At 44.5% G+C, this 27,441-nt stretch overlaps 2 protein-coding genes across 5 annotated transcripts; both read right to left on the minus strand.

The window, feature by feature from the left end:
• Positions 1-311: 311 nt before the first annotated feature.
• LOC147007432 (uncharacterized) lies at positions 312-9,630 on the minus strand. 2 transcript variants are annotated; one of them, XM_085867164.1, is made up of 4 exons: positions 9,496-9,630; positions 1,950-2,117; positions 1,779-1,838; positions 312-582 (listed from the first exon to the last, which is right to left on the minus strand). In XM_085867164.1, the coding sequence occupies exons 1-4, from the start codon at positions 9,525-9,527 to the stop codon at positions 444-446; spliced, it is 399 nt and encodes a 132-aa protein (XP_085723290.1). In that variant the 5' UTR covers positions 9,528-9,630; the 3' UTR covers positions 312-443. The 2 variants fall into 2 exon arrangements, with proteins under 2 accessions (XP_085723290.1, XP_085723289.1); XM_085867163.1 differs by lacking the exon at positions 9,496-9,630 and adding an exon at positions 4,438-4,829.
• Positions 9,631-9,669: 39 nt separating this feature from the next.
• On the minus strand, positions 9,670-24,312 carry LOC147007433 (tubulin alpha-1C chain-like). 3 transcript variants are annotated; one of them, XM_085867160.1, is made up of 6 exons: positions 24,199-24,245; positions 20,495-20,553; positions 14,056-14,278; positions 13,719-13,867; positions 12,779-13,459; positions 9,670-12,681 (listed from the first exon to the last, which is right to left on the minus strand). In XM_085867160.1, exons 2-6 carry the CDS (start codon positions 20,546-20,548, stop codon positions 12,385-12,387), a joined length of 1,404 nt encoding a protein of 467 aa, XP_085723286.1. In that variant the 5' UTR covers positions 20,549-20,553; positions 24,199-24,245; the 3' UTR covers positions 9,670-12,384. The 3 variants fall into 3 exon arrangements, with proteins under 3 accessions (XP_085723286.1, XP_085723287.1, XP_085723288.1); XM_085867161.1 differs by lacking the exon at positions 20,495-20,553 and having other exon boundaries at positions 24,199-24,312; XM_085867162.1 differs by lacking the exons at positions 20,495-20,553; positions 24,199-24,245 and adding an exon at positions 15,380-15,476.
• Positions 24,313-27,441: the final 3,129 nt, after the last annotated feature.

Below are 27,441 nucleotides of genomic sequence, written 5' to 3' on the forward strand. Positions count from 1 at the left end.
GAAAATGTTAAATGTTTAATTTAATCCGTTTTAAGTTCAGGTTCAAACCAAATCATCCAACACAACTCCGCAGCAAAGCGGAAGTGATTTTTATGAGCAACATATCTAAGCAGCAAGATTGGCTGACAAAGGTGATGTAAGCTGACTTCCAAACACATAGAAGATGACCTGAGATACAACAGGGATACTTTCATTTTCCTTAAAGGAATTCCATTTCTATTTCAGGAACGTTTCATGTCATGAGATTCCGAATGGATCATCAAACTCTTACTTACACACGATGTTCAATGTCACCACAACCCTTCCACTTTTTATGACATCTGCTGAACTTGTGCCAAGGTTGAAAAAGATTGAAAAGTCAATTTCTTGTACATTCGTTGACGGAGAATAAAGATATATCCAAAACAAGTTTAAACAGGTGACTGGGAGGAAAATAAAATTATTTACTTGAAACGCTTCCAAAAAGAGGTTTTCTTTGACATCTTTTGTGGTGACGACTCGTTCACACCGACGTCTGTTGAAGGAGGAGACTGATGAACAGTGACATCATCAGAACAAGGCGACTCGTTCATCTTTGGTTCCCTGAAAAAGAACAGTTCTCTTCAATCCACAATGGAGTCCAAATGTACAAAACTGGTCGTCATATACATTCTCAATTCCAATGCCCCCTCCCATAAACTTAACATAAAATAAAACAATATCAGGAAAAGGTGAATAAAAACCCCAAAAACGATGATGTTTGTCGAGCTGGACAGGCGGGCACGTGGATGTGCCATCGATGTTTGTTCATTCCATGGTGATGTTTCTGCACCTCCTCCACACTGTTCTCATCTCCATACACCCCAACACCACTCAAACCCCCAACCCCCTTCACTTTAACAGTGATGTGTAAATAAACTGATTAATTTAATCAATGTGGTGTTCATTACGAGAAGGTTTGATGGGATAAATAGTCTCCTGAAAGTTCCTTGTATTGGAAGACAGTGTTGGTGCTATTATTCCGATATAACATTGCACAAAGCAGTTATTGCTGTCTTTTATTGTGGATCAAATACTTGCAAACGTATAAAAACATTTCAATCCATCTGGTTGAAGTGTTATTCCGTGTTCAAGTCCCTCGTCAGATCAGGTACCACCTGATACCTATCATTTGTACTTATTCTCGACAGATGATTCCTCTCCACGTTCCTCCTGATGACTCCATCTTTGCTCTTTACTTCTTCGAGTTCCTTCTTGGTCTTCCATTTCATTATAGCCTTAAACTTTCTCTTCTTCTTGAGCTCTGTCTCCCTTATGATGGGGCATGGCAGTGGGAACAGTTGTGGCTCAAGTCTTTCACAAATCGGATGACCAATCCGTTTGTTGACTGGCAGGAATTTGTAATTTGTTCAGTGTACTGGCGATTATTCGTAAGACACATGATGCTCTTTGTAAGACACATGATGCGATCCTTAACAACCACCAACACACCAAGCACTGGCAGATAGTCCTTTGATGGGACGGTGCACACATCAATGCAAAATCCATCATGCAAAACATCAGGATGACCATTCACATCTGGGTCAAGATTCCAACCCAGGCTAAACAACTCAGTGCAAGCACCTCAAAGCAATCCTTCAACCCTGAAACCTCTAACCTGTGATACAGGAAATATTGCAGAAGCAAAATGTGATCAAGATACGGCAGGGTTAGATCAATTTCCTGAAAGGAATACCATTTCTGTTGCAGGTGCATTTCATGTCATGACATTCCCAATGGATCATCAAACTCTTACTTACATATGATGTTCATTGTCACCACAACCCTTCCACTTTTTAAGATATTTGCTGAACTTGTGCCTAGGGAGAAAAAGATTGAAAAGTCAATTTCTTGTACATTTGTTGACATTGAATAAAGATATATCCAAAACAAGTTAAAAAGGTGACTGGGAGGAAAATAGAATTATTTACTTGAAACGCTTCCAAACAGAGGTTTTCTTTGTCATCTTTTGTGGTGATGACACGTTCACACCGATGTCTGTTGATCCAGGAAACTGATCAACACTGACTTCTTCTGAACCTGGAGACTGATGAACAGTGACGTCATCAGATCCAGGTGACTCAATCATCTTTGGTTCCCTGAAAAAGAACAGATCTCTTCAATCAACAACAGAGGACAAATGTACAAAACTGGTCATCAGAAACATTCTCCATTTGAACAACTGACACGACAATGCCCCGTTTACTGACACGACAATGCCCCCTTCACCAACCATCACATTAAGTAAAACAACATCAGGCAAAGGTTTATAAAAGCAAACAAACAAACAAACAAAAAAACATGATTTTGGTCGAGATGGGTGAACGAGTGAATGTGCAATCGATGTTCGTTCATATTCCATGAGCCAACAAACTTCATCCACTGGTGATGTTCCTGTACCTCCTCCACACGATCACACCACCCCTTCCTCCGACCACCAAGTGATCATAAGTAAACTAGAGAGTTCATAGAACATCCACATCCATTCCGTCTTGAGAAAAAGGACATAAGAAGGGTCTTTTCAAATCTTGCTTTGACTTCCCAAGCACGATCAATATTTCCCACGAGCCGGAATTTTGGCTGAATCTCGATATTTCACAATGCTGAGAGAGAGTGACTGAGCTCATCAGATTTGATTGGTCGAGATGGCGTCATATTTTGTCCGAGTTCTGCTAAACTGGAGGTTTTTGGAAGTGTCAAAAATGCGATTTGTGTTCTCATCTTCAAGTCTCTAATTCCATTTAAATAAAGTTTCAAAGACTCGAGAAAATATTTTTTTTCATCAGTTTACCGTCGTTGATACAGCGTCTTTTACACCACCTTATTGAACACATTTAATGACTTATTTGTACCTGTTGTTTGTGTCTTTCATGACGTCACTGAAAACAGGAGGTTTTCCGTTTGAAGTGATTTTCAATAATATTTTAATGACGTTCAGATGTCACTCTTCCATGTGGTCAGGATGAGATTTCGTTTAATTTGGAAATTTCAGAACCAATCCACTGCTAATCTGCAGGTTCATGTTCCGATTCATGTTCTCGTGTTCAAAATAGAAAATTAAATAATAATACATTAAACGTCGTTCCTCGATCATCGATCATTGACAGACAGAGTGAACCAATTGTTTAACCCTACTCCGCACTTCCCTCGTGGGGTGATGAACTGATTAATTCACTTGTAGGGTAATAACCCCCAAACCCCTTCCTCCAAGCAATTATCTGTACATGTATAAAGGTCTCAAAATCATGGAAAATAAATTGGTTTGATGTAAAAGTCAAAGGTTTAAAAAGTTCTCATTTGGTCTAAAGTGTTAAAATGGTCTTTAAAAGGTCAAAGGGGTCTAAAGGGTGCAATTTAAACTTTCAAGGGTCACAACTGTCTTAAGATTCTTCAAATTATCTGAAGGGCAATTGTCTAAAGGGTCTTAATACATGTAAAAATGGTCTGAAGGTCATGGAGGTCAATTGTCTATTAAAAAGTGCGAAGGTTTCAAGGGTTCATAAGGGATCTAATTGGGTTTTTGGGGTCAAAAGGGTCTCAGGATCCTTAGGGGTTTTCCTCGTTTCTTCGGGTAAACAGGGGTGTGAGTGTGTCATTCAGAGACAACGTCATGGTTCCATTATGACCCAATGAATGGACAATCACTTTTATATCGTACATAATTAATGGTCAATCACCTTTATATAGTACATAATTAATGGTCAATCACTTTTATAAAGTACCTAATTAATGGACAATCACCTTTATATAGTACATAATTAATGGACAATCACTTTTATATAGTACCCAATTAATAGACAATCACCTTTATATAGTACATAATTAATGGACAATCACCTTTTATCGTACATAATTAATGGGCAATCACCTTTTCTAGTTCGTAATTAATGGACAATCACTTTTATAAAGTACCTAATTAATGGACAATCACCTTTATATAGTACATAATTGATGGACAATCCCCTTTATATAGTTCATAATTAATAGACACTGTTATATAGTATATAATTAATGGACAATCACTTATATAGAGTACGTAATTAATAGACAATCACCTTTATAAAGTACATAATTAATTGACAATACCTTTATATAGTACGTAATTAATAGACAAACTATACCCCTCTCCTCCCACCTCCTCAGACTTTTCTCCCTGTGAACGATCATGTCCAGTCCGAACCATCGACAGGTCATCCGCTTGTACCACGTGACGTGCCGAAGACAACAAACAACTCCCCAATGACTCGGACAAGTAAGGATATATTTAGTACGTACGCAATTAAAATGTCTCATCGTTATACCCTCCCCACGTGAGGTTATCGTTCATCAATAAATAACTACCTTTGAGAAAGCACGAACGAGGTGACTCATGAACAGATAAAATTCACTCATAATGACGTGAAAAACCCTGTGACGAACCTTGGTTGCGTTTTCTTCTTAAAAAGACGCATCTTGGGAGGACAAGACCGTTTGTGGAACTATCCTGAAATAAAAACACGGAGCCGAACAAAACACGTCCACACGGCTCGATGTCCACTTCAGGAATGATCTTTCACAACCACGACCCCATTGTTACCACGTGATCGTTCTATTGTCACCACGGGTTACCACACAGTGACGTCAGCCACAATCGTACTTCGACGAAGACATTTCAGCGTGATCATAATCTCAAATTATAAGGTTTCATCGGCGTTATTTATTAATTTTGAAATAAATAAATCGTTATTATTGTGGGGAGATGTTTTCGGGTTGGGTGAAGGGTGGCGGAAGAGACTTGAACTTCATTCTATTTTAATCATAATAATAGTTATCTTTAATTTAAAATCCTTTCTTAAATTAATATATTGTAATTCTTTTCAGGAGTTATTTCATTTCACCTCCTCTCCTCAAACGTACAGCCACCAAACCCACCGCCACAACATTCATGTGACGTCACCACTCTTGCGATCCGCCATCTTGGATTACCAGACTGTGACGTCACCACCCTTGCGATCCGCCATCTTGGATTACCAGCAAACATCAACCAACAGAAACAACACGTGGAATTGCATCATCGTTTTCACTTTCTTAAAATTGTGGATTTTTTCCTCTTTGTTGTTGAGTGAATCTTGTCAACAGGTCCAATTGTTAATCATGTTAATATATCAAAGATGATGTTCACTGTTTACAGTACAGTTCGTGTGATGGAGGGAAAGGTGACGGAGGAGCACAGAGAGAATACCACAGGGTCAGTGTGACACGTGGTCTTGAGTGTTGCCCACCGAGAGGTGACACACCGTGTGTCCGAGGGTCGTGTTTGGTATCCTGTGTGGACCAACATGGCGAGATGAGCTGTTTCGTGGCGACATGACCTGTCACGGGTCACGATGTTGATCGAAGGAAATAGAAAAGTCTTCGTGAACTCGACACTCACTCTGGTTTCAGAGTTCACAACTCGGACTTGCAACACTTTCCTCCAAGTTTGATATTTCAAACATGTGATGGGCCCGATATGTTCTCATGGATCAGGTATTACCTGGAGGAGGTATGTACTCTACCGCGTGTCCTTGGAGTTAATTTTTGAAGTTCATATCTTATAAATATTTATTAGTCATGTGGTTAACGTCGAGAATTTTTAACTTTATTCTGTGATCAATGGTGAAGAAATAATGAGGTCGCGACATGTTGGGATTGTAAACAATGGAGGAGGTGGGGACATCGATTCTACCACCTCTCGTGTGCTGATTAAGCACTCTCCCATTTGTGTACAGAATGCAGAAGACACCCACGTGATGCTGGATCCCTGGCCCACAGATAGGGGAGACAGGTGAGGAGGGAGTGGAGAGAGAGAGAGAGAGAGAGAGAGAGATGTGAGGAGTGGATGAGGGAGTGGTGAAAGGAGGAAGGGAGGGAGAGAGGAGCGAGTGGAGAGGAGAGAGGAGGGAAGAGAGGTGGGGGGGGGAGGGATGGAGAGAGGAGGGAGTGAAGAGCACAAATGAGGGAGTGGAAAGGAGAGAGGTGGGGGAGGGAGAGAGAGAGGAGAGAGGTGGTGGGAGGGAAGGAGGGAGAGAGGTGGTGGGAGGGAAGGAGGAAGAGAGGAGGAAGTGGAGAAGAGAGAAGTGGTGGGAGGGGAGGAGGGAGTGGAGAGGAGAGAGGATGGAAGACAGGTGGGGGAGTGAAGGAGACAGGAGGTAGGCGAGAGGAGGGGAGAGGGAGTTGGGAGGGGTAAGAGGGAGAAGGGGAAGTGGAGGGAGGAGGGGTGGGAAAGAGAGGAGGGGAGAGAGGTGGGGGGAGGTGGGAGGGGTAAGAGAGAGAAGGGGAAGTGGAGGGAGGAGGGGTAAGAGAGAGAAAGGGAAGTGTCGGGAGGAGGGGTGGGGCGCAAAGACGCGTGAGGAAGGCGGGAGGTTGGAAGTGGGGGGGAGGGGGAGTAACACTTCACCAAACGTTGCTGTGCACTCCTGGAGGGAGGAAGATGGGGGAGAGTGGGGGAGCTGAAAAATGGGGGAGGAGGGGGTTTGAGAGGAGGTAAGCATGAGGGGAGTGGTTCTCAACTTGCATTTGGTAGTGGACCTGTGGAGAAATGGGGGAGGTGATAGTGCAGGAATGAACGAAATGGGGAACGTTAAAACAGCACTAGCATAACCCGCGCTCTGCGCGACATGTTGGGGTGGGTGTGTTTGAGAAAGGAACTGATGCAGAGCATCAGTAGTAATTTTACTTTAATGCAGTAAGTGGAATACGATTTCACCGTTTCAGAACCATTTTATTTACTTTTTTTGTACCATGCACCTCATATGGTCTTTGAGATAATGTAAGCCGAATATCACGTTACTCGACCGCAGAACAAAGTCGAAGATAGCGCGACACGAAACCACAAACTCGGAAATAATATATAAGATGTGGAGACCATCGGAAGGTGTCCATGGGGGTGGAGATGGGAGGGGGGTTGGGAAGAGGTAAGCATGAAGGGAGGTGGAAGGGAAGGCAGTGTGAGGGGAAGATAATGCAGTGTGAGGGGAAGGGAAGGGAGTGTGAAAGGAGAGGAGGTGAAGGCAGTGGAAGGGAAAACAGCATGAGGGGCAGGGAAGGAGGGGCGATAAAAAGTGCCAAAACAGCAACATTTTATTTTCAACCACCGGGTTCTATATAAAACCGGGTGGGGACATCTATCGACCAGGCAAAGGTCTGCTTGCATGCTCGCACATGCAGCGACCTTTGTACTCCTCCAGTCGGCTCACTCTGAATCTGATGGTGGGGGGAGAGGGGGGGGGGAAGAGAGAGAGAGAGAGAGAGAGAAAGAGAGAAAGAGAGAGAGAGAGAGAGAAAGAGAGAAAGAGAGAGAGAGAGAGAGAGAGAGAAAGAGAGAAAGAGAGAGAGAGAGAGAGAGAGAGAAAGAGAGAAAGAAAGAGAGAGAGAGAGAGAGAGAGAGAGAGAGAGGGAGAGAGAGAGGGAGAGTGAGAGAGAGAGAGAGAAAGAGAGAAAGAGAGAGAGAGAGAGAGAGAGAGAGAGAGAGAGAGAGAGAGAGAGAGAGAGAGAGAGAGAGGATAGGCGGAGGATTCCGGAAGATGTGACGTCCAGTTTAACATCCATCCAAGAGACGGCACACACATTGATGAATCACCATGCCTGTAAAACACCGGAATGACAGTTTATAGCTGGGTCTGGATTCACACCCTGGCTGGACAGCTTAGAGCGAGCGTGCATACCTCTCGGCTATCCTGCTGTGATGTGGCAATTCATTGCTTTGTAACTATGAACACTTTTTTTACTCATTGTAATCATCTCATTTTGTTTGCCTTCTTAACGCCAGAGATGTTCACATGTACAACCATGCCGTGATGTCGCCATGGAAGCTTGCAGAAATCAAAGCTTGAAGAGCGCTCCAAACAAGCACTCCAATGACATGTTTGAATAAACTTTTAAAAACGAAACGTTTAATTTTTTTACGTGTATTTATGAGGGAGCACGGAGGACTTTCACAGGAAGGCTTAGCGTTGTTGTTGTCGTCGTATTTAATCCAGACTCTAGTGAAACGCGTTATCAGAACACAGGTTGTATGAGGGTAACCCGTACAGTACTCAGTTACAGTGCGAAGATTGTAGAGTGCTCGCCAAGTGACTCAAGCACTCCACAAAGCACTCTAATAAAACGGTTGATAAGGAAAGGTTGTCTGTCATATTTTTTAAACACCCCCCTCCCGGAGACACCGAAATGTCAAATATGTCTGAATTGCACAAATTTACAATTTTTTTTTTTTGCAGTCAGAACTGATGCAAAAGTTCAATTCTGGAGCTTAAATGTTATAATTTGGCTCAATTTAAGAGATTGTTGAGGTTATGGCATGTGCGGAAATGAAATAAAGCCCCAAATGTTGGCGTCTTCAGGCGCTTATAATCATTGCAATATATCCAGTGATTTGTAAAGCATTCGATATAATACGAGTGAGGATAGTGAAAAAAGAAAAACTTTATCGTGAAGAAATCGTTGTGGTCTGTTCCGAGCCAAAGCTTTTTTGAGCAGGACCCCAAAAAAAAATGGTGGTTTAAGACTTGCGAGCTGACAGTTGGCTGGCGCCATCTTGGTGAGGCTTATTTTGCTTTTTCATGATGAGCAACCCCTAAATTATCTTCAAAATGTGTTTAAATTAACCCAAATACCCAATTTTCATTCATGCACCACCTTGGAGTTTCCTTTGTATGCATGCAAAGCTTGGGCCCACTAGGTTTCATGGTTTTGGAGTTATGGAGAAGACTGACAGACTGATGGCCGGACGGACTGATAAACACACGCTGACATTTATTATTACAGATTATAATGCCACGCCATGGAAGGAACTATTAAAATACTCTTTTCACCTTAACATGGCACGCTTACGAACAGGGCAATTCCCACAGTGTTGGAGTACTGTATTTTAGTGACTTGTAGCATTTACTTACCTGGGTAAGTGTGGCATCTGGGTTTAAGTGTTGTGACCGAGAGGTGGCACAACATGTCTCAGAAGCGTGGGCAGACTGGGCTGCCTGGTCTCCTGGTTAAAACCAGGTTGTCCTGTCTGCTACTTGGCCAATAACGTGTTGGTCTTAGGAATGACTGGTCACATGACCCGACTGACAGAATGAGACGTCATGATATGGACCAATTGGCCCATCTGGCTCGACAAATTTTGAGTCCTCAACCAAAACCCGTGTTTACAAAATTCAGTGTGTAACTTGACCATGGTCAAGGATGTGCAACTGTTCCGAGGTTCCCAGTCACCACATGGTCAGTGACACGCAGGCCGTTTACCGGTATCCCAGATACAGTCGACTAATTAGAACTATTAATCGGATATTGAGGGGGACATTTTCAGACACGTTTGCTGGATGTGTTTAAATATTGACGGACCTTGCTGCTCTCAGATAACTCTGTGAGCCCTTGGCTTTGATATAATAAAAGATCACGGACAACATTTACAACACTCCTTGCTGGATCATCACGCCCAGGGTTGATTTACCTTACCTGTGAGATGATTGAAGCAGATGGGGAACCATGCTGGCAGCTGCATAACAGATGTTAATTGGCAGAGTGAACCAGTGTTAACGCAACACCCGATCATCTACGAGAGGTGAATCAAGCATGGGTCAACGGCCTGCAGGTATACATTGTCACAATCAAAGGACAGGACAAGTCAAGACAGTTTCAAGCTTCTATTTGCAATAGCAGGCAGGCAAGTATTTACAACACGTCTAACATTCCCATTACCTCGACACAACGTACCTCGCGTCGGAATACTCAGCCAGTAAAATTAGCACTTTAACTAATGGATCCAGACATTTGAAGGAGTGAATGATTGGAGGAGGGGTAAGAAGAGGTGGAGGTGAGAAAGAAGTCGTTGGGGTTAGTGTTGCGAACCCCTGACACCTGAGTTGCTGCCGCACAACGGTCTGGTCTGATGGTCCTTGGATTCACCTCCTCACGCTCCCTCCTCCACTCCACTTGCACTCACTCAGAGCGCCCGATGGTAAGGGTGATTGCACGTGATGGTGCTCCGTTTGCACTCCTGAGGTTTAAGCGCTCGATGGTAACAGATAGCTGCATGGAATGGTATGTGGCAGCTTATGTTTGGAGAATGGCTGGCGGCGAGGTGAGGAGTCGTGATATGGCCGGGTAACAAGGTGAGGTAACCAGGTATGGAGACGAGAAAGATTTGAAATGTACTTGAAAGGTGCTGAAGGAGTGAGCGACGTGAAGCGAAGCCAAACGAATGAGGTGAAGCGAAACGAAGTGAAGAAGAGGAAAAGAGACAGACAGAATGAGGTAGCAGAACGAGGAAGAAATAACAACACAAACAATAGGTAAAATAAAGCGAACCACATACATACACGGCTAATCAAGCGACATACACCCCACACTCGTAAAGCGAATACACAGTGGGATGTTGAAGCGTGTGCACAGAAGCGTGTGCAACCTTAAAGGGCCTAAGGTCACATGCTTCTGCGCCTTCAATTCCAGATGGGGAATGCTTGGGCCTCACTGGTTTGAGAATGACAACAGCAGGACGGTGACGATCAACAGTGAGCGCTACTGGGCTGTGCTCCAGAAATTCTATAATGATCTTGCCCAAAAGGTCACCGTAAACCAGCTCAGCATAACCTGGTTTATGCAAACTGGTGCACTCCCACATACAGCTGGTGACACCATCACTTTCATGCGGCAGCTCTTCAGAAACTGCCTCGTTGTCCTCGTTCAGAAACTGCCTCGTTGTCAGAAACTGCCCTCGTTTCCAAATCACTCATGACTGGGCATCCCGTAGCTCAGACTTGAACCCTCCGTACTACTGGTTCTGGAGGGCTGCCAAGGGCTCTGTCTATGCCAACCACCCTGCCACACTGGATGATCTGAAGCAGGGGGTTTCAGAATACCCCCAGGCTTTGCCATATGAGACCTCCAGAAAAGTTGGACAAAACTTTGGACTGAGGATCAATGTCTGTCTGAACCGCAGAGGAGCACACATCAAGAACGTCAATTACAAGGATTTTGTGTCAATACCAATTTCAGACCTTGGGCTCTCACAAACTCTAGCAGTGACTTACTACAATAGCAATCAGTGATAAAAAAATACCACGTCATAAACTTTCAAGAAATGTTTGGTTCACGTTCCTGAAGTTTTGTAAATAAACATTTAAAGTTGCATCACTCTTTTTGAAACACCCTGCATTGTGTATGAATGTGGGAATGTTCGACTCGTTTCCGTGTGACGAGATGTGCCATGAAGGGCAGGTAGCCAGTGAAATTTAATCCGTAGTTTCCAAATTGGTATTTGGGCTCAGCTGACCCCTAGAGCAGGTGACATCCACTGGGGGATGTGGTCAAGTCGCGGAGTTTGAATTGGTCAAGTTATATAGTTGGTAAGGTAGGCCTGTTTGTGTTTTTGCCACTCATGCTCTCCCAGACCCAGGACATCGGAGTGAATTGATGAGGGAAGAATTCTGTACATAATAATTGTACATTTTGAATTTTGTTTACAACTGAGGGGGAAGGTAGTACGGCAAGGAGAATAAACAATATCCCCCTTCCACCACGCGGCGGGGGATAATAAGTTAGCTACAGCTCACTTTTCCCAACTCTGCCCAATTGAGTTAATGAGGTGTGAGTTTGTATTAAGGCTGGAGCTGTTGCCCCGACATTGAAACTTGCAGGAGCTGCAAGTCCGAGTGTTACCTTTGTGGTGGGGCAGGGGGAGGGAGAAAAGGGGGGGGTGAGACTGTCTGAGAACAGACAGAACTGCATGGAGAAGTAATCGTCCATGTATGGGTAGTTTAGCAAATTCTCATTGAATGAAGTAGGGCATTGTTAGTGAAAGGATTTTCTTGTTTGAATGTGCACCATGTAGAGGATGGCACGTGGTAATAAGTAGTAATGGCTTAACGTAAGGAAATTGTACGTGAAGCATGCTGTCATGTCACTGGGTGGCCTTAGAAAAGCAAAGGGGAGAGCGTGGTAGATCAATGGGCTGTGGCAGGCAAGGGCTGGGGGTGGATTATCATGGACAGTTAGTTATATAGGTATCACGACAATAACGGTGGAAGCTGATAATGAAATCCCATAAAGTTGGATGAAACAAGTGAAGATGAAGAGAAAAACAAGAAAAAAGGAAATGAGGAACAGAACTCCAAGGGACACAAAAATGTACACAAAGTGGCTCTGAAGAGTTAGAGTAGGTGAGTGATTTGTTCTTTCTTGGTCTTCCGTCTCATGATGAAATCCACAAAGTTGTTAAAGGAAGTACACAGATGTATCAATCATATTGTAATGGCTAATCGACGACTACTCGTAAATGACAAGGAAAGAATCTCCAAAATGAATGTCAACACAGTTTAACATCCAACACTTTTCGGCATTATTGAGCTAGAACTCATCAAACCCCTCCCCCTCTCCCTCAACCAGGGCAGCCCCAACCTCCTCATAGTCCTTCTCCAGCAAGGCGAGGTCCTCTCGTGCCTCTGCGAACTCTCCCTCCTCCATTCCTTCCCCCACATACCAGTGCACAAAGGCACGTTTGGCAAACATCAGGTCGAACTTGTGATCGAGTCGTGCCCAGGCTTCCGCAATGGCCGTCGTGTTGCTCAACATGCACACAGCCCGCTGGACCTTGGCGAGATCACCTCTGGGTACCATGGTCGGAGGCTGGTAGTTTATGCCGACCTGGGAAGAGAAGAAACAACGGAGAATGAGCTAGTACAAAAGCCACATCCACAATTACCGAGCACGACCATCATGATTTACCTGCATTTGGACATACCTTGAAGCCGGTTGGACACCAATCTACAAATTGGATGGAGCGCTTTGTCTTGATGTCGGCGATGGCGGCGTTCACGTCCTTGGGCACGACGTCTCCACGGTACAGCATGCAGCATGCCATGTACTTGCCATGACGAGGGTCACACTTCACCATCTGATTGGCGGGCTCAAAACATGCATTGGTGATGTCAGACACCGACAGCTGCTCATGGAAGGCCTTCTCGGCAGAGATGACAGGTGCGTAAGTGGTCAATGGGAAGTGGATCCGTGGGTAGGGCACCAGGTTTGTCTGGAACTCCGTCAGATCGACATTGAGTACTCCGTCGAAGCGTAATGAGGCAGTGATGGACGAGACGATCTGCGCCATGAGGCGGTTCAGGTTCGTGTAGCTCGGATGCTCTATGTCCAAGTTGCGACGACATATATCATATATGGCCTCGTTGTCCACCATGAAGGCACAATCCGAGTGCTCCATTGTGGTGTGGGTCGTCAGAACAGAGTTGTATGGCTCGACCACCGCGGTAGACACTTGAGGGGCTGGGTACACGGCGAACTCCAACTTGGACTTCTTCCCGTATTCAACTGAGAGTCGTTCCATAAGCAGGGATGAAAAGCCGGAACCTGTGCCGCCCCCAAAGGAGTGGAAGATCAGGAAACCCTGCAGGCCTGTGCACTGGTCCGCCTGGGGTTCAGTAAAGAGCAGATCGGAGATCACAACCATTGGTACTGAGCAGAGTTCAGTGACAATGATACAAGAGGTGCTTCAGGACTTAACATAACATTGGTAGAGCGGTGATGTTCATGTCTGTAGAAGGTTCTGGAACCTTCTCTCGACTCGAACATCATTGTTGGTCCAAAAGGAGACCACAAGGTCCCTTGAAGTAAAGATTACATTAAATATTGAGAAGCTTTTTTGAGGAAATGATTCTTTCCTGGTGTACCTGCTTACGGATGCGGTCTTCAACCAGGTCTATGATCTCCTTTCCAGTGGTGTAGTGGCCCCGAGCGTAGTTGTTGGCTGCATCCTCTTTACCTGAAATAAGTTGCTCAGGGTGGAAGAGTTGTCTGTAAGTACCAGTGCGTACTTCATCTAAAGAACGGCACAATCTGAACATCAGGGTGAAGGTGAGTTCAGGTTCAAGGTGAAGGTAAGTTCTGGGTGAAGGTGAGTTCAGAATGATTGGTGAAGATAACTTACCTCACAAACCAGAAGTTAAGAAAAATGAGTAAAGGGTAAAATAGGAAAGGAGTAAAGGATAGCTTAGACAGGTTGCTGACCAATCACAGTCGGTTCCAGATCGATAAAGACCGCACGAGGAACGTGTTTCCCAGCGTCCGTCTCAGTAAAGAAGGTGTTGCAAGAGTCATCTCCACTCCCAATGGTCTTGTCACTGGGCATTTGCCCATCAGGCGGGATCCCATGCTCCAGACAGTAGAGCTCCCAGCAAGAATTCCCGATCTGCGTGCCCGCCTGGCCTACGTGGATGGAGATGCACTCGCGCTGTGGGACACATGCACACCCCGGTGATCGTAGTGGTTTAACCATTGTTCACAACCCACAAGGAAATATATTCCCTGCAAGATGTGCTTGTTCTTGGTGTTTTACATTCATATCCTTTGTCTCCTTGGACATTGTATATGAGGAGGAATGAGTGGTAGGGGATGATGCACAGGGTGGACAGATGTGTGCAGAAGGAAACTCTCAATGAGGAAAAATAGGAAATTTAGGAGCGGGTGGATTTGGGAGTGGGGGCAGGGGCAATAACGGGGGAAGAGAATGTCATGGTTTTGGATGGGGAATGATCCGAGATGGTGCTGAACAGCTGTGTGCAAGACCTGGAGGGAAGGTTGATGGTGGATTATAAAATTAGAGGAAAATTATTCAAGTTTTGATCAAAAAAGGTGTTTTTGTTAATTCAGTTACAATCTGAAAAAGGATGTCAAGGACACGAAACTCACACCAGGTGCACAACTTCAGTGCAGGTACACTATTACGATGCAAGAACATATTGTATACCAAGCAGTCTTTGAGATTCCTTGTTGGCTAAATTGTGCAGACAAAAAAATTATATATATATATATATATATATATATATATATATATATATATATATATATATATATATATATATATATATATATATATATATATATTCAGATCAACTTGACCATAACCTTTAACCCCGAGGGGTGTGCATTTGGCGTAAATCTGACTTTCTCGCAAGCTATCTACAGAGGTTAAGGTCATTCGGATCGGACAAACTTTGGTCGAGTTTTGGTGAAAAATGTTAAAATGTCTATAACTCGGTCGTGATCTGAAAAATTAGGTCAAAACCAAAATAAATTACATAAACTGTGGATATTTCTCTTCACATGATTGATGCAAAATTTCGTTCCGAAAGTCCCAGCCAAGGTTGCCAGATGTCCAGTCAGTATCGCATTTGTACGATAATCCAACCTCTTGTACGATCTATAATTGTAAATGTTTGATAATTTTGGCAATTCCCCAAAATAAAGTACTCGACCTTCAATTATCAGTTTAAATTTCAAAACATTTTTCTCAGGTTGCTGGACACATCATGACCTTCTCCGTCCCACCTACCCAGCATTTCTAACATCATGTAAGCACATGCACAGAGAGAAACTGAGCAAAGCAATGCGCACGTTCCTTCCAACTTCTGAGCACATGGAGTCGTGGACTGTGGAAAGGCACACATCAAGTTAGGGTTCGGGTTAAGGCTTCGTCATTTTGGTGAAATTTAAAAACAAAAGACGTCACAGTGTGCAGGTGAAAGCAATGAGTTCAGAAAGTTGTCATGTGTTGGTCACCGACAAAAAAATTAAGCGGATTAGAGCATGAATAAGGAGAACAAGCAATTATTTTAAACACGATCAACTCGTTAAATAAGCCACCAAATTATCAAAATATGGTCAGAATCCGTTTCCTTGACATATTAGAACTTGAGATGCATTTTAAATCATGAATTTATCTTTTAAAACACTTTCAAATTTGCCTCTGACAATCCCGAGTCGATAATGGCTTTACTGAATTTTTTGTGACATCTCAGTCGAGATCAACCAACCGTCCACAATGTGATGTCCACATACAATTCAGGTCAGGTCAGGTATGGGAGCATGCACCAGAGCAGCACGTCGCTGCGTACACTTTCCGCCGGTACTCCAGGGGCCTCCGTCTGGCCATCCCCCAGGCAGATGCCTGGCTCATCCCCATCTCCTTGAGATGCCGATCAACCTGCTGCAACCACGAGGCACGTGGTCGACCCATTGGCCTCCTGCACTCACAAGACTCCCTCGCTGAGAGAATCTGGTGAGCAGGATCAGCGTCAGGAAAATGAGCCACATGTCTATCCAGCCGCAGCCGACGCTCACGCACTATGCAGGTGACAAATCTCATTTGATTCTCTCTCAGCAACCGCTAATTGGACACAAAATCCGACCAGCGATAGCCAAGGATTCTCCGAAGAGACCTGGTACCAAGGGAATTAAGTCTCCATCTCAGATCCTTGGTCAGAATCCAAGTCTCGCATCCATAGAGCAAGACTGGAAGCACCAAGGACCTGAAGACTCGGACTTTCATCCTCCCGCACAGGTACCGGCAGCACCACACCCCATCATCCAGTGAATCCTTGACTCCCCAGGCCCGACCCAGACGTCTATTGACCTCTGACTCACAGCCAGCAGAGACATGAATATCACTGCCAAGGTAAGTGAATCTCTCTTCACGACCTCAACATCCTCACCACAAACAGGCAGAGACAGGACAGCAGCATCCAAGATGTCATTGAAAGCCTGGATCTTATTTTTGACCCAGGAAACCCGTAATCCCAGCGGCTCCAACTCCTCATTCAGCACCTCGAGGGCCCCCAAAAGGATATCTAAAATCTCCGCAAAGATGACTGCATCATCTACAAAATCAAGGTCAGAGATCTTGACATTCCCAAATGATGCACCACAGCTTGATCTCTCTGACATCCTCCCTAGAATCCAGTCCATACAAGTGCTGACAAGAGTGGGGGCCAGTACATACCCCTGACAAACTCCAGTAACAACTGGAAATAAGTTAGGGATGAGACCACCACATCTCACAGCACTCTTAGTACCAGAGTAGAGTTCAGACATCAGATCGATCAGTTTTGGTGGCACCCCACGAAGACCAAGAATCCTCCAGAGGGCATCGCAATTCACTGAATCGAACGCTTTACAGAGATCAACATAAGCTACAAGCAGCCCCTGCCGAAACTCATCTGCGGTCGGTGAGGACCCAAAGAGCAAGGATACGGTCAATCCTTGACCTCTTTGGTGTAAAGCCTGACTGCTCTGGGTGCTGGTGCTCAAGCAGATGGTGGCGAACCCTATCAAGAATTATCCGAGCAAAGACCTTGCCCGGCACTGAGAGCAGCGTCACCCCTCAGTAGTTGTTGCAGTCTTGGCGATCACCCTTCCCTTTCCAGAGAGGGACAACAAGGCCCCTCCTTCAGTCAGTTGGGATGATGCCTGTGTTCCAGGCAGAGTAGAGAACTGCATGCAACGACACGAGCGCAGCATTTCCACCAGCCTTGAGAAGTTCAGCATGGATGCCACAAATCCCTGGAGCTTTACCCATTTCAACTGGTTCACCACAGCCTGTGTTTCCACAAACGAAGGTGGACCACAGTTGATTGGAGGATCAGCAACAGGGATTGTAACCGCTGATATGCAACTTGACAGCTGGTGGATCAGCATGGTACAACTGCTCAAAGTAACCGGTCCAGCGGGCCTTCACTTCAGACTCCTCTGTCAAGAGCCTACCACCCTCTGCTCAAACTGCAGTACACCGAGGGATGGGCTTGGATGAACGCAATGCGTGAATTCCCCTGCAAGCGGAACGAGAATCACTTGACCACAGGTGATGCTCTACCCCCTCACAGATTCCTCTCCAATAGGCCTCCTTGTCCACCCCAGCACACGTCCAGTTTTACACCTCAGCTCCCTTAACAGCTCAGTTCTGCCATTCAGCCTGGCCCTGTGACTCTGGTCAATGGTATCCAGTGTCCCTTGAGAGACAAAATTCTTATTTGCCCAATGGTGAGTTCCAAGACATCCACCAGCAACATCAATGATAGTGGTCTTGAAGGCACTCCACAACTCTTCAGGACCTCCCAAAGCACCCAGACCCCCCAAATCTCCACTCAGCTTGTTCGCAAACTCCTCAGCTACCCTATCATCCTTGAGCTGAGCTTACCTCCGTCCAGCCTTGGCTTGGATGGTGCCATTCTCCTGGATTTATGGTGCAACTTCAGAGTTGCTACAACAAGCCGGTGGTCAGTATTGAGGAAATGAGCACTCCGGTAGACCCTGCAGCAACCATCAATGAGGACATGGTCAATCTCCTTTGCCACACCACCAGTGTTGGAATACCAAGTCCAGCGATTAGCTTGTGGGCGCTGAAACCATGAACCGGCCACCCTAAGTCCGTGACTTCTTGCAAAGTCAAGGAACTTAGTGCTATTCAGGTTTACAGTTCCAGACCCATGGGGACCAACACACGTCTCATAACCATCCCTTTCAGTTCCAGTCGATGCATTGAAATCACCCAAGACTAGAAGTGTATCTCATCTGGGGCGTTGATCAACCACAGACTCGAGCATGGCGTAGAATGCATCCTTCACGGTGAGATCACTCGCCTCAGTCGGAGCATAAACAGAGACCAGGGAAGTGACACCCAAGGAGTGATGAATCCTTAGTCTCATAATATGCTCGTTGACTGGTGTTACCTCAATTATCATTGGAGTCAGCTTTTTGGACACAGCTACAGCAACTCCTTGGGCATGGCAACCATCAGAGTGACCAGACTAATAGTAGGTGTAACCACCCGCCATTATCTCGCTGCAATCCGGTCTCCGAACCCCAGAGTGAGCTGCAATACCGATGTCCAAACGCTTGAGCTCAGATAACAGAGACAGGTGATCATCCTCTCTTAGGGATAGGACATTCCAGGCACCCACCCGAAGGGACCGCCTCAGGTTAACCCAAGGTGACCGCCGTCTGGTGGACGACATCCCAGCACCACTCCGACACACTCTCCTGCAATCTGACCCGGGAATGTTACCCCGTGGTTTCCCTTCTCTCATCAAAGATCGGGGGTCCCGAAGGCTTTGCCCCAATCCCGTCATCCGGTGAGCTGCCCTGCGAAGGGAAGCTGCACAGGAGGTACTCCCACAGAGTGGTTTTTCAGATTTCTTTGCGTTTTTGTGTTTTGCAGAATGAAGGGTTTTACGGTGGCCGGTGTGCAAATCCTACCACCAACCTCCTAATGAGAAGTAACCCAACTGCAGGAGGATGTCCGCAGACACTGTTGGGCACTAGATATGGATGGCTGTTGGCTCACAAGGAGCTCCTCCGCCCTTTGACAGGTTTTGTTTTTAATCCTGCTGGGTGTCCATATCCGAACACCCTCCTCACCAAAAAACCTGCTGGGGGAGACGGTTTCGTCACCGACAACCCGACCATGGAACAGGTTAGTACAGGTTTACATGATACCTGTCGCAAGTCACAGATCTAATCTGGCCTGACCTGACATAGCTCTAATCTGGCCTGGCATATAATTGTGATGGACAATGTAACGTCCTGATGAAGGATATAATTAAATAAGGCCGTTAGTTATCTTCAAAAGGAGTGTTTTAATTAATTACTTCCTTGGAGATTTCTTAGTGTACATGCAAAGTTTCAGGCTGCTAGGTTTTATGGTTTTGGAGATATGGAGGACGGACACACACACACACACACACACACACACACACACACACACACACACACACACACACACACACACACACACACACACACACACACACACACACACACACACACACACACACACACACACACACACACACACACACACACACACACACACACACACACACACCTCTCCCTACAAAGATGTTTCATCCACCACGTTGATTCCAAATCTTAACGAATCCAAACCATACTGAGATATCAGGTGTATTGTTGTTTTTCCATACTTTTCTCACCTGTGTTGCAAGTGGAGTGACCTGCTTTGTGATGCTTGAAAAGGCGGTGTATAATCAGAAATAGGGCGATATTAAAATGGCAATCTTGTAAAAACAAAAGTGTTGAATCGAGCAAATGGCATTTCAATCTAATGGATATGAGAAACAGGACTGAATGGGACTCATGTTGATATGTGAGGAAGAAGAGGATGGTGGAACAACATGAGAGACGCGATTGAATAAGTGAAGAAGAAGATGAAGGAGGAGAGTTTTTGTTTCAATGTAAAATGTTTTAAGAAAAAGTATTGAATATATCAAGTGTTTTCTGAATCTGATCGATGCAGTGAATTCGCCTTCGCTGGGCATCAGATATGAAGCTTATCAAAATTGTGTGTTTCCTTCAAGCGATTATGACTGAAATGTTTGCAGACCCACTCACTCACTCATTGAACTACCGACACTGCTCGATCACATAAGCTCACCTGAATAAAGTCCAGGTGAGCTAAAAAGGATTCCTGAGAGGTCCTGCCCTCCATGCAGGGATAACCAGCGTCACAAGTTGGCATTTGCAGTTTAGTCACGTGTTCCCATTAAAAAAAAAAAAAAATACATATATATATATATATATATATATATATATATATATATATATATATATATATATATATATATATATATATATATATATTTGTTTGGTCACAAACCTTCCGGAGAGTTTTCTGAATCCATCCTATTTCGATTTCTTGAAATCCGTTCATCCGATCTGAAGTTACAACGCAACAGACAGACAGACAGGGCGCCATTTATAATATCGATTTACATGGTGTTGTGTCAACTCTATGTTATTATTGTTATTACTTGTCAAGAATGTTTTTTTTTCACAAGTATATTGATATCCTCCGTTTGTTTGTTTGTGTATTGGGTAGTCGATCCATCTCCCCTTATTGTCAGGTTTTCCGTCGTTATGTCTGTCTGTCTGTCTGTCTGTTTGGTAGTCGATCTATCGACCCTAATTGTCAGGTTTTCCGTCGTTATGTCTGTCTGTCTGTCTGTCTGTTTGGTAGTCGATCTATCGACCCTAATTGTCAGGTTTTCCGTCGTTATGTCTGTCTGTTTGTCTGTCCAGGCCAGTACTCCGTTAATCGTAGGTCAATTTTGATGAAACTCTGGTGGTAGGTTAATATCATGACCTAGTTGTGCACGTTTGAGAACCGTTGCTATGGACCTCTCAGTTGCCAAGCAACGGGCCTTTGAAATTTTCAAAAAAAATCTAAAAAAATTAAAATATCGAAATTCAAAAATCAAACTATGATCGTTTGTGGGCAACACATTCAGCCTCTTTGACAAAAAAAATTCAGCCCGCTCCCATGAAAACTGGCGGAGAGGATAGACTTTGAATGAACCCTGGTTGAAAACCGTTGCTATGGACGCTTTTGTTGGCTAGTCACGGCTGAAAAACGACTAAATTCGACTTGATCGACTACCCATGTCCGCCTACCGGCTGGTTTGTGTATTTGTTTGTGTTTGTTTGTGTGTGTGTGTTTGTGTGTGTGTGTACTTGTGTGTCTGTGTATTTTTTCATTTTTTGTTGGGTCGTCGATAAAGTCGAAAAAAAAAATGTTTTTTTTGATCTACCCTTATTATCACTTTTTCCGTCGATATGTTTGTCTGTCTGTCTGTATGTCTGTCTGTCTGTTCGTTCCAGTGCTCCGTTAATACAATGGCGATTTCGATGAAACTTGGTTGGTAGGTTCATACCATGACCTAGTTGTGTGTAAATGAAAACCGTTGCTATGGACACCACCGTTGCATAGCAACGGGACTTTGAAATTTTTGAAAAAAATCACAAAAAATGTATTTTATCGAAAATCAAAAACCGGGCCACGAGCGACTGTGGGCAGTACATTCAGCCATATTGTCAAAAATTCCAGCCGGATCCTATGAAAACTGTCGGAGAAGATAGACTTTGAATGAACCCTGGTCGAAAACAATAAAAAAACGAAGTTCGTTATATCTCAGAGACTATGAGTCAGATATACATGAAACTGGTATGGTTGGTTCATGGTATGTCCTATTTATGTGCGAGAAAGAACCGTTGCTATGGACCCCTCTGTTGCCCAGCAACGGCCGAAAAACCTCTAAATGTGGGGGTATTTTAACAAAAAAACAATCTGCAGCATTAACCCTTGAAGCCAGAATCAAGAATTTTCTTGTGCTTAATCCACAGGTCATCATTCCCCATCGCTACTACCCATGTCCGCCTTCCGGCTTGTTTGTTTGTGTGTCTGTGTATTTGTTTCTGTGTTTGTGTTTGTTTGTGTGTTTGTTTATGTGTTTGTGTATTTGTTTGTGTGTATGTTTGTTTGTGTGTGTTTGTGTATTGGGTTTTCCCTTGTCTCTGTGTATTGGGAAAACCCTTGTCAGGTTTTCCGTCGTTATGTTGGGTAGTCGATTTATCTACCCTTATTGTCAGGTTTCCCATCGTTATGTCTGTTTGTCTGTCTGTCCAGGCCAGTACTCGTTAATCATAGGCCGATTTTGATGAAACTCTGGTCGTAGGTTCAGACCATGACCTAGTTGTGCGCGTTTGAGAACCGTTGCTATGGACCCTCAGTTGCCTAGCAACGGGCCTTTGAAATTTTCAAAAAAAATCTAAAAAAATAAAAATATCGAAATTCAAAAATCATAACTATGATCGTTTGTGGGCAACACATTCAGTCTCCTGAACAAAAAAATTCAGCCCGCTCCCATGAAAACTGGCAGAGAAGATAGACTTTGAATGAACCCTGGTCGAGAAAAATAAAAAAAACGAAGTTCGTAAAATCTCAGAGACTATGAATCAGACAGAACCGTTGCTCTGGACGCTTTTGTTGGCTAGTAACGGCTGAAAAACGACTAAATTCGACTTGATCTACTACCCATGTCCACCTACCGGCTTGTTTGTGTGTTTGTTTGTGTGTCTGTCCGCTCGCCTCCAGCCCAAACCGCTCAACCGATCGTTCTGAATTCTTCAGAGATTAATGTCACTGACCCTGCGACGATCCCACATTGAAGTTTCATAAAATTCGGTCGACGGAAAAGATCTACATCGGCCAATTTGAGCCAAATTGGCTAAAATCTTCAAATTTCATCCGATTGACTTGAAATTTGAACAAGATTTGCATATCAGGTCAGTGAATTCAACCACCTATTACGTTTTGAAGTTATCACAGGTCAAAAGGTCAACATAGGCCCAACCCAAAATATTTTGTCAACCCAAAATAGGGCAAAATTTTTATTTGTTTCTAAAAATCAATTTTCATCCGCATGACTTGAAATTTGAAGACCATTTGAATATGAAGTCAAGGAACTCAACAACCTATTAATTTTGAGGTAAACATAGGCCAAAAGGTCAAAATATGCGAAAAGGCCAATTTGGGCCAAATTTTCTAAAATCCTCAATATTCATCTGATTGACTTGCAATATTTGAAGAGCATTTTCATGTCAGGTCACTGAATTCAACGACCAATTAATTTTGAGGTCAAAAAGGTCAACACAGGCCTAATTTCTGAAATTGACAGATAGGGCCAAAAACTAAATATATCACTACATCTCAAAAAGATTGTGGACGAGTTATGGCAAAACAAGGTGGATGGGTGGAATAGGTGACAAGAACAAGCGGATTGGATTTTGGTTCAGATCCAGCCCATCGGTGGGAACCAAAACATGAACTGTTCCACCTGGCAGAGGTACGCGCTCCTCTGAGTGTCATTCTACTTTGTGCTGTTTTGTGCGTTTCTTCCAAAAGTGTTTGAATGTTGAATGTTTTACATAAAAATGAAACATTATTCATTGCTTCGTCAATTGGTCGACGTGATGAATCGAAGACGGTCGACGGTTGTAAATTCAAATATCGCTGTGCATTGTGGGTAAACGCCGGTCATGTCGTTCGGTGGGATTTGTTCGATAATTCTTCTGAAAATACGATAATGTCGAAGTTCCAAGATGATATTTCCATTTTTTCCAAATCTGACGATCCCGATATAGCTCGGACAGACATTGTGGCTTGATGAGAGAGAGGGAAGAGAGAGAGAAAAAGGCCAAATGGCGGTTCAGTCCTCCGATGGGTCGAATAAACTCGAAGGTACCATTAAAAATCGTGCTCACTAATTGTACAAACTCCACAACAGGTATCAGCGCAAGCCTCCACATATGGCCATCCTATAGTATCGGAGTTTAACAATAGGGGACGTCTCATGACTAATCTTCCCACGCGGCTCGTATTTCACCTCAGAGACTGCACACAGAAACAAATGTAAATATAGAAAATATCGATTTCCCAAACTCCGGCAATCAGAATGTAAATCAAGATAGCAGAAACAACGATCCGAACCAAGTAAATGTAACCGTATAATCGTCAAAACTCACCATCGTGTTTTTTTCACTTCACACAAAATGGCGGCAAACGGAAATGGTATTCTTCTTCTTCTTCTTCTTTTTCTTCTTCTTCATCATTACGTGTTTTGGATGCGTGAAACGCAGTGACGTCACGCGGCGACGCCCGATGAACGAGAAAATCGTTTTTATTAAAACCGATTTGTTCCGATTAGTGAAACGTTTTAGTAAAACCAGTTTATTTTCAGACATGGCAATTTGGAGGTGACAAGAAACGGGTTGGTAGGAATCGCAAGCGGGTTATTTATTTGTTTATGAGACGTGATTGGAAATGACACTGCACTCGGAATCCTGGAGGGTGGTCACGTGGCCTACGGTGAGAGAAAGCTCATGACGTCACGTAGCCAATTGGCTCGACTCACTGAACTACTTCAGGGATCATTACGTATCGGTTTCAGGTCCCTATAGGGGGGGGGGGCTCCATTATCAAGCAGCTAGCTAGCGCTTGTCAAGCCATCCGTTCCTTATCCATGGTTTCCAATGGAATGCTTGCTTGAGTGCTTAAGCCACTTGGCCAGCACTCCACAAGAAACATGGAAGCTGAACAATGCAAGACCCCCTTACCTCCGCCCCCCCAGACAGTCTGTGTCCATCCTCGCAAGTGGGATTGAAGAAAATCATTGCATTTTAAAATTGATCATATTTCCCATCCAATCCAGGTTTGGACGATACTTGAGCGGGTTTGCGGGTTTTCAGAAATAAGGACGGCCAAACCGGTGACATGCGGATCACTTGCCATGTGTGGTTTTTTTTTTGGCCCTTCTTGTGGACCGGAGTGATGTTTGCTGATTCCACTCAGAGCAGAGTGGACAAAGGAGGAGGAGAGAATGGACATGGCAGATAGAGGAGGAGAAAGAACCATGGAGCAGGATCTGAGAACCTGGGGACTCATGACATCTAGACCAGTCGCAGAAGCAGGTTCAAGGCAGGACAGAACGTTCTCGACCTTCTCGGGTAGGACACAGAGATCAGCAGACCCTCGGTATGTCGGGGGTAAAATGGGGACAGAACAGGAGGGGTTGGGGACACGAGATTTGGAGGAAAACACAGAGGGTTCACAAACTGCCCTATTTATCCAAGGCATGGTGTGCAACATATCACTTCGGGGTGAGGGACAGGGTGGAGGGGGAACAGGCCTCGTGCTTTGCATTCCAATAATATTGAAACCTTTAGATTCCATATAATCTGGGACAGACTCGCGTGATGCTCTGTCCTGGCTCGGAGCGGAGAGCAGTACTCCATTGAGCTGCAGACAAGCGCCTTGTTTGAAGACTTTGAGTAGTTCCGATTTTTGGAGAAACGACTTGGATCAATGAAGGATGCTTCGGCTGCAGCACGTTTTTGGAGGTGAACTTTGCCAGATGGTCGCCCCAGGAGAGGATGTGCCTGATGGAGTTCAAGATACTGAACCTCTTCCAGTGGTTCACTTGATGACAATTCCGGAGTGAAACGGTGAGACGGTGAGATTTTCCAGGATTGAAGGACATGTTCCATTAATCAGAACAGGATATAATCATCTCCAGATTAGTAGAGAGAGACGCAGCTGGTGTCTGCCTACTGTACAATACAATGTGGAGACGTTCTTGTGGAAGTACATCTCATGCATGTGTTAATGAGGAGCTGATGATGCGTTGGTTTGGCTACGTGTAATAAAGTATTTCCATCATGGCTGCTTTCAAAAAGAGTGTGTTCGAATCATTCCCGGAATTTGTCTACTGTTACATGGTGGCAGCGGTGGAACTCAGCAATTGTTAAGTCAGTCGAATTGTTGTTAAGTCTACAGTATACCATTTTGGAGATAGTTCTGGGCCGTAGGCAAGCTTAATCCACCATAAAACTTCGACTTTACAAAGCCTGCTGGGTGGCCCTGCTGGAAAGAGCAGTTTCATAGATACTCCAAAGCCAGGAAGCTAACTAGAGAAACGTCGGAGGTCCAAGTGAGTACCCTTGTTTATGCAATGGGTCCGTTGGCAGAAGATGTCGTGAGCACCTGTACTTATACTTCTGCTGTTGATGGTGACCATCCTGGTGAAAACGAGAATGGCTTACAGAGACGGTGTTGGGAAAATGTGATTCATGAAAGAGCTCTTTTCAGATCAATGACACAGCAAGCCAACGAGTCTATGTAAAAATATGCGAGGTGCCTGTGCACTGGTGCTGAGCACTTTTGGTTTCCATGACACCAAGGAGTAAATCCGGGATCAACTCGTGTTGAGACTTGCGAAGAAGAAACTCACTCTGGAATTACAACTGATGGCAGCTCTTAGTCTGCAAAAGGCAAGAGAAAGAGAACTCATTATAGATCAGATGGGTCTTCAAGAGGACCACTCAACTGCCGTGGAAGAGTTGAGCAGACAAAAGGAAGAAAAAAATCACAAAAAACGTTTCAACCTCCTCCGAGGACCAAGTGTACCAGCTCCGGAGGTTTTGCACATCAGGACAGTCAGACGTGTCCTGCTGCCAAGGCAAAATGCTCGAGGTGCATGAACACGGGACACTATAGAAGGTGTTGTAACGTAAGGGGCAGTTGAGGTCGTAACTCGTCACCATGAGGAAGATACCACATTTCTTGGAGTTGTGAATGCACCAGGTTCCTGAGACCATCCGTGGTCTGTGACGGTTGACTTGAACAACCGTTCAGTGTGTTTTAAAATAGACACTGGGGCAGATATGACCATTATCAATAAAAGCATGTTCAACAACCTTGCTCCAAAGCCATAATGGGAACCTGCGAAATCAGCATTTCGAGGTGTCAGTGGGAAAATCCATTGTGATGGCATGTGTGTGCATGACCGATACTGTGCACAAGCAGAAATCCTATCATGTGAAAATATATGTGGTCAAGAACTGCAGCAATAATTTGCTGAGTGGACCAACAGCAAGTGCCATGGGACGAGTTTTGTGTCCTGGTGAGGAGAGAAACAGGGTACTGAGCATTTTTGTTGAGCAATTGCTGATGCGGGTTACCTGTGGTGCAGCGCTGTAAAACTTCAGCTCCAAGACAATGCTGTACCTAAAAGCGTTTCTACACCCAGGTGTGTATCAGCTTCTCTTTTGCCCAAGATAGAGGCTGAGCTTTAACGAATGGAAGACAAGGGTGTCATCCATAGAGTGCCTGGTGTTGGCTTAATGGTTCGGGTGGCAGCCTTGCGATCCTAGTGTCCTGAGTTCAAATCCCACTCAGCTGTTGAATTAATACCAGGTCGGGTTGACTCA

This window comes from Eptatretus burgeri, unplaced genomic scaffold, assembly GCF_056783735.1.
Source record: "Eptatretus burgeri isolate ZD-2024b unplaced genomic scaffold, Ebu_testis_v1 Ebu_testis_scaffold_172, whole genome shotgun sequence".
Taxonomy (NCBI): domain Eukaryota; kingdom Metazoa; phylum Chordata; class Myxini; order Myxiniformes; family Myxinidae; genus Eptatretus; species Eptatretus burgeri.

What these genes read in the sequence shown, in the direction of transcription:
- LOC147007432 (XM_085867164.1), bottom strand. Translation starts at nt 9,527, where the DNA reads ATGGTTCCCCATCTGCTTCAATCATCTCACAG. An exon ending in CTGCTTCAATCATCTCACAG is followed by an intron (nt 2,118 to 9,495) that starts GTAAGGTAAATC and finishes GTTCTTTTTCAG; the next exon opens with GGAACCAAAGATGATTGAGT. An exon ending in TCTGTTTGGAAGCGTTTCAA is followed by an intron (nt 1,839 to 1,949) that starts GTAAATAATTCT and finishes TTTTCTCCCTAG; the next exon opens with GCACAAGTTCAGCAAATATC.
- LOC147007433 (XM_085867160.1), bottom strand. Translation starts at nt 20,548, where the DNA reads ATGAACGGATTTCAAGAAATCGAAATAGGATGGATTCAGAAAACTCTC. An exon ending in TCTGGAACCGACTGTGATTG is followed by an intron (nt 13,868 to 14,055) that starts GTCAGCAACCTG and finishes GCCGTTCTTTAG; the next exon opens with ATGAAGTACGCACTGGTACT. An exon ending in GGTGTCCAACCGGCTTCAAG is followed by an intron (nt 12,682 to 12,778) that starts GTATGTCCAAAT and finishes TTCTCTTCCCAG; the next exon opens with GTCGGCATAAACTACCAGCC.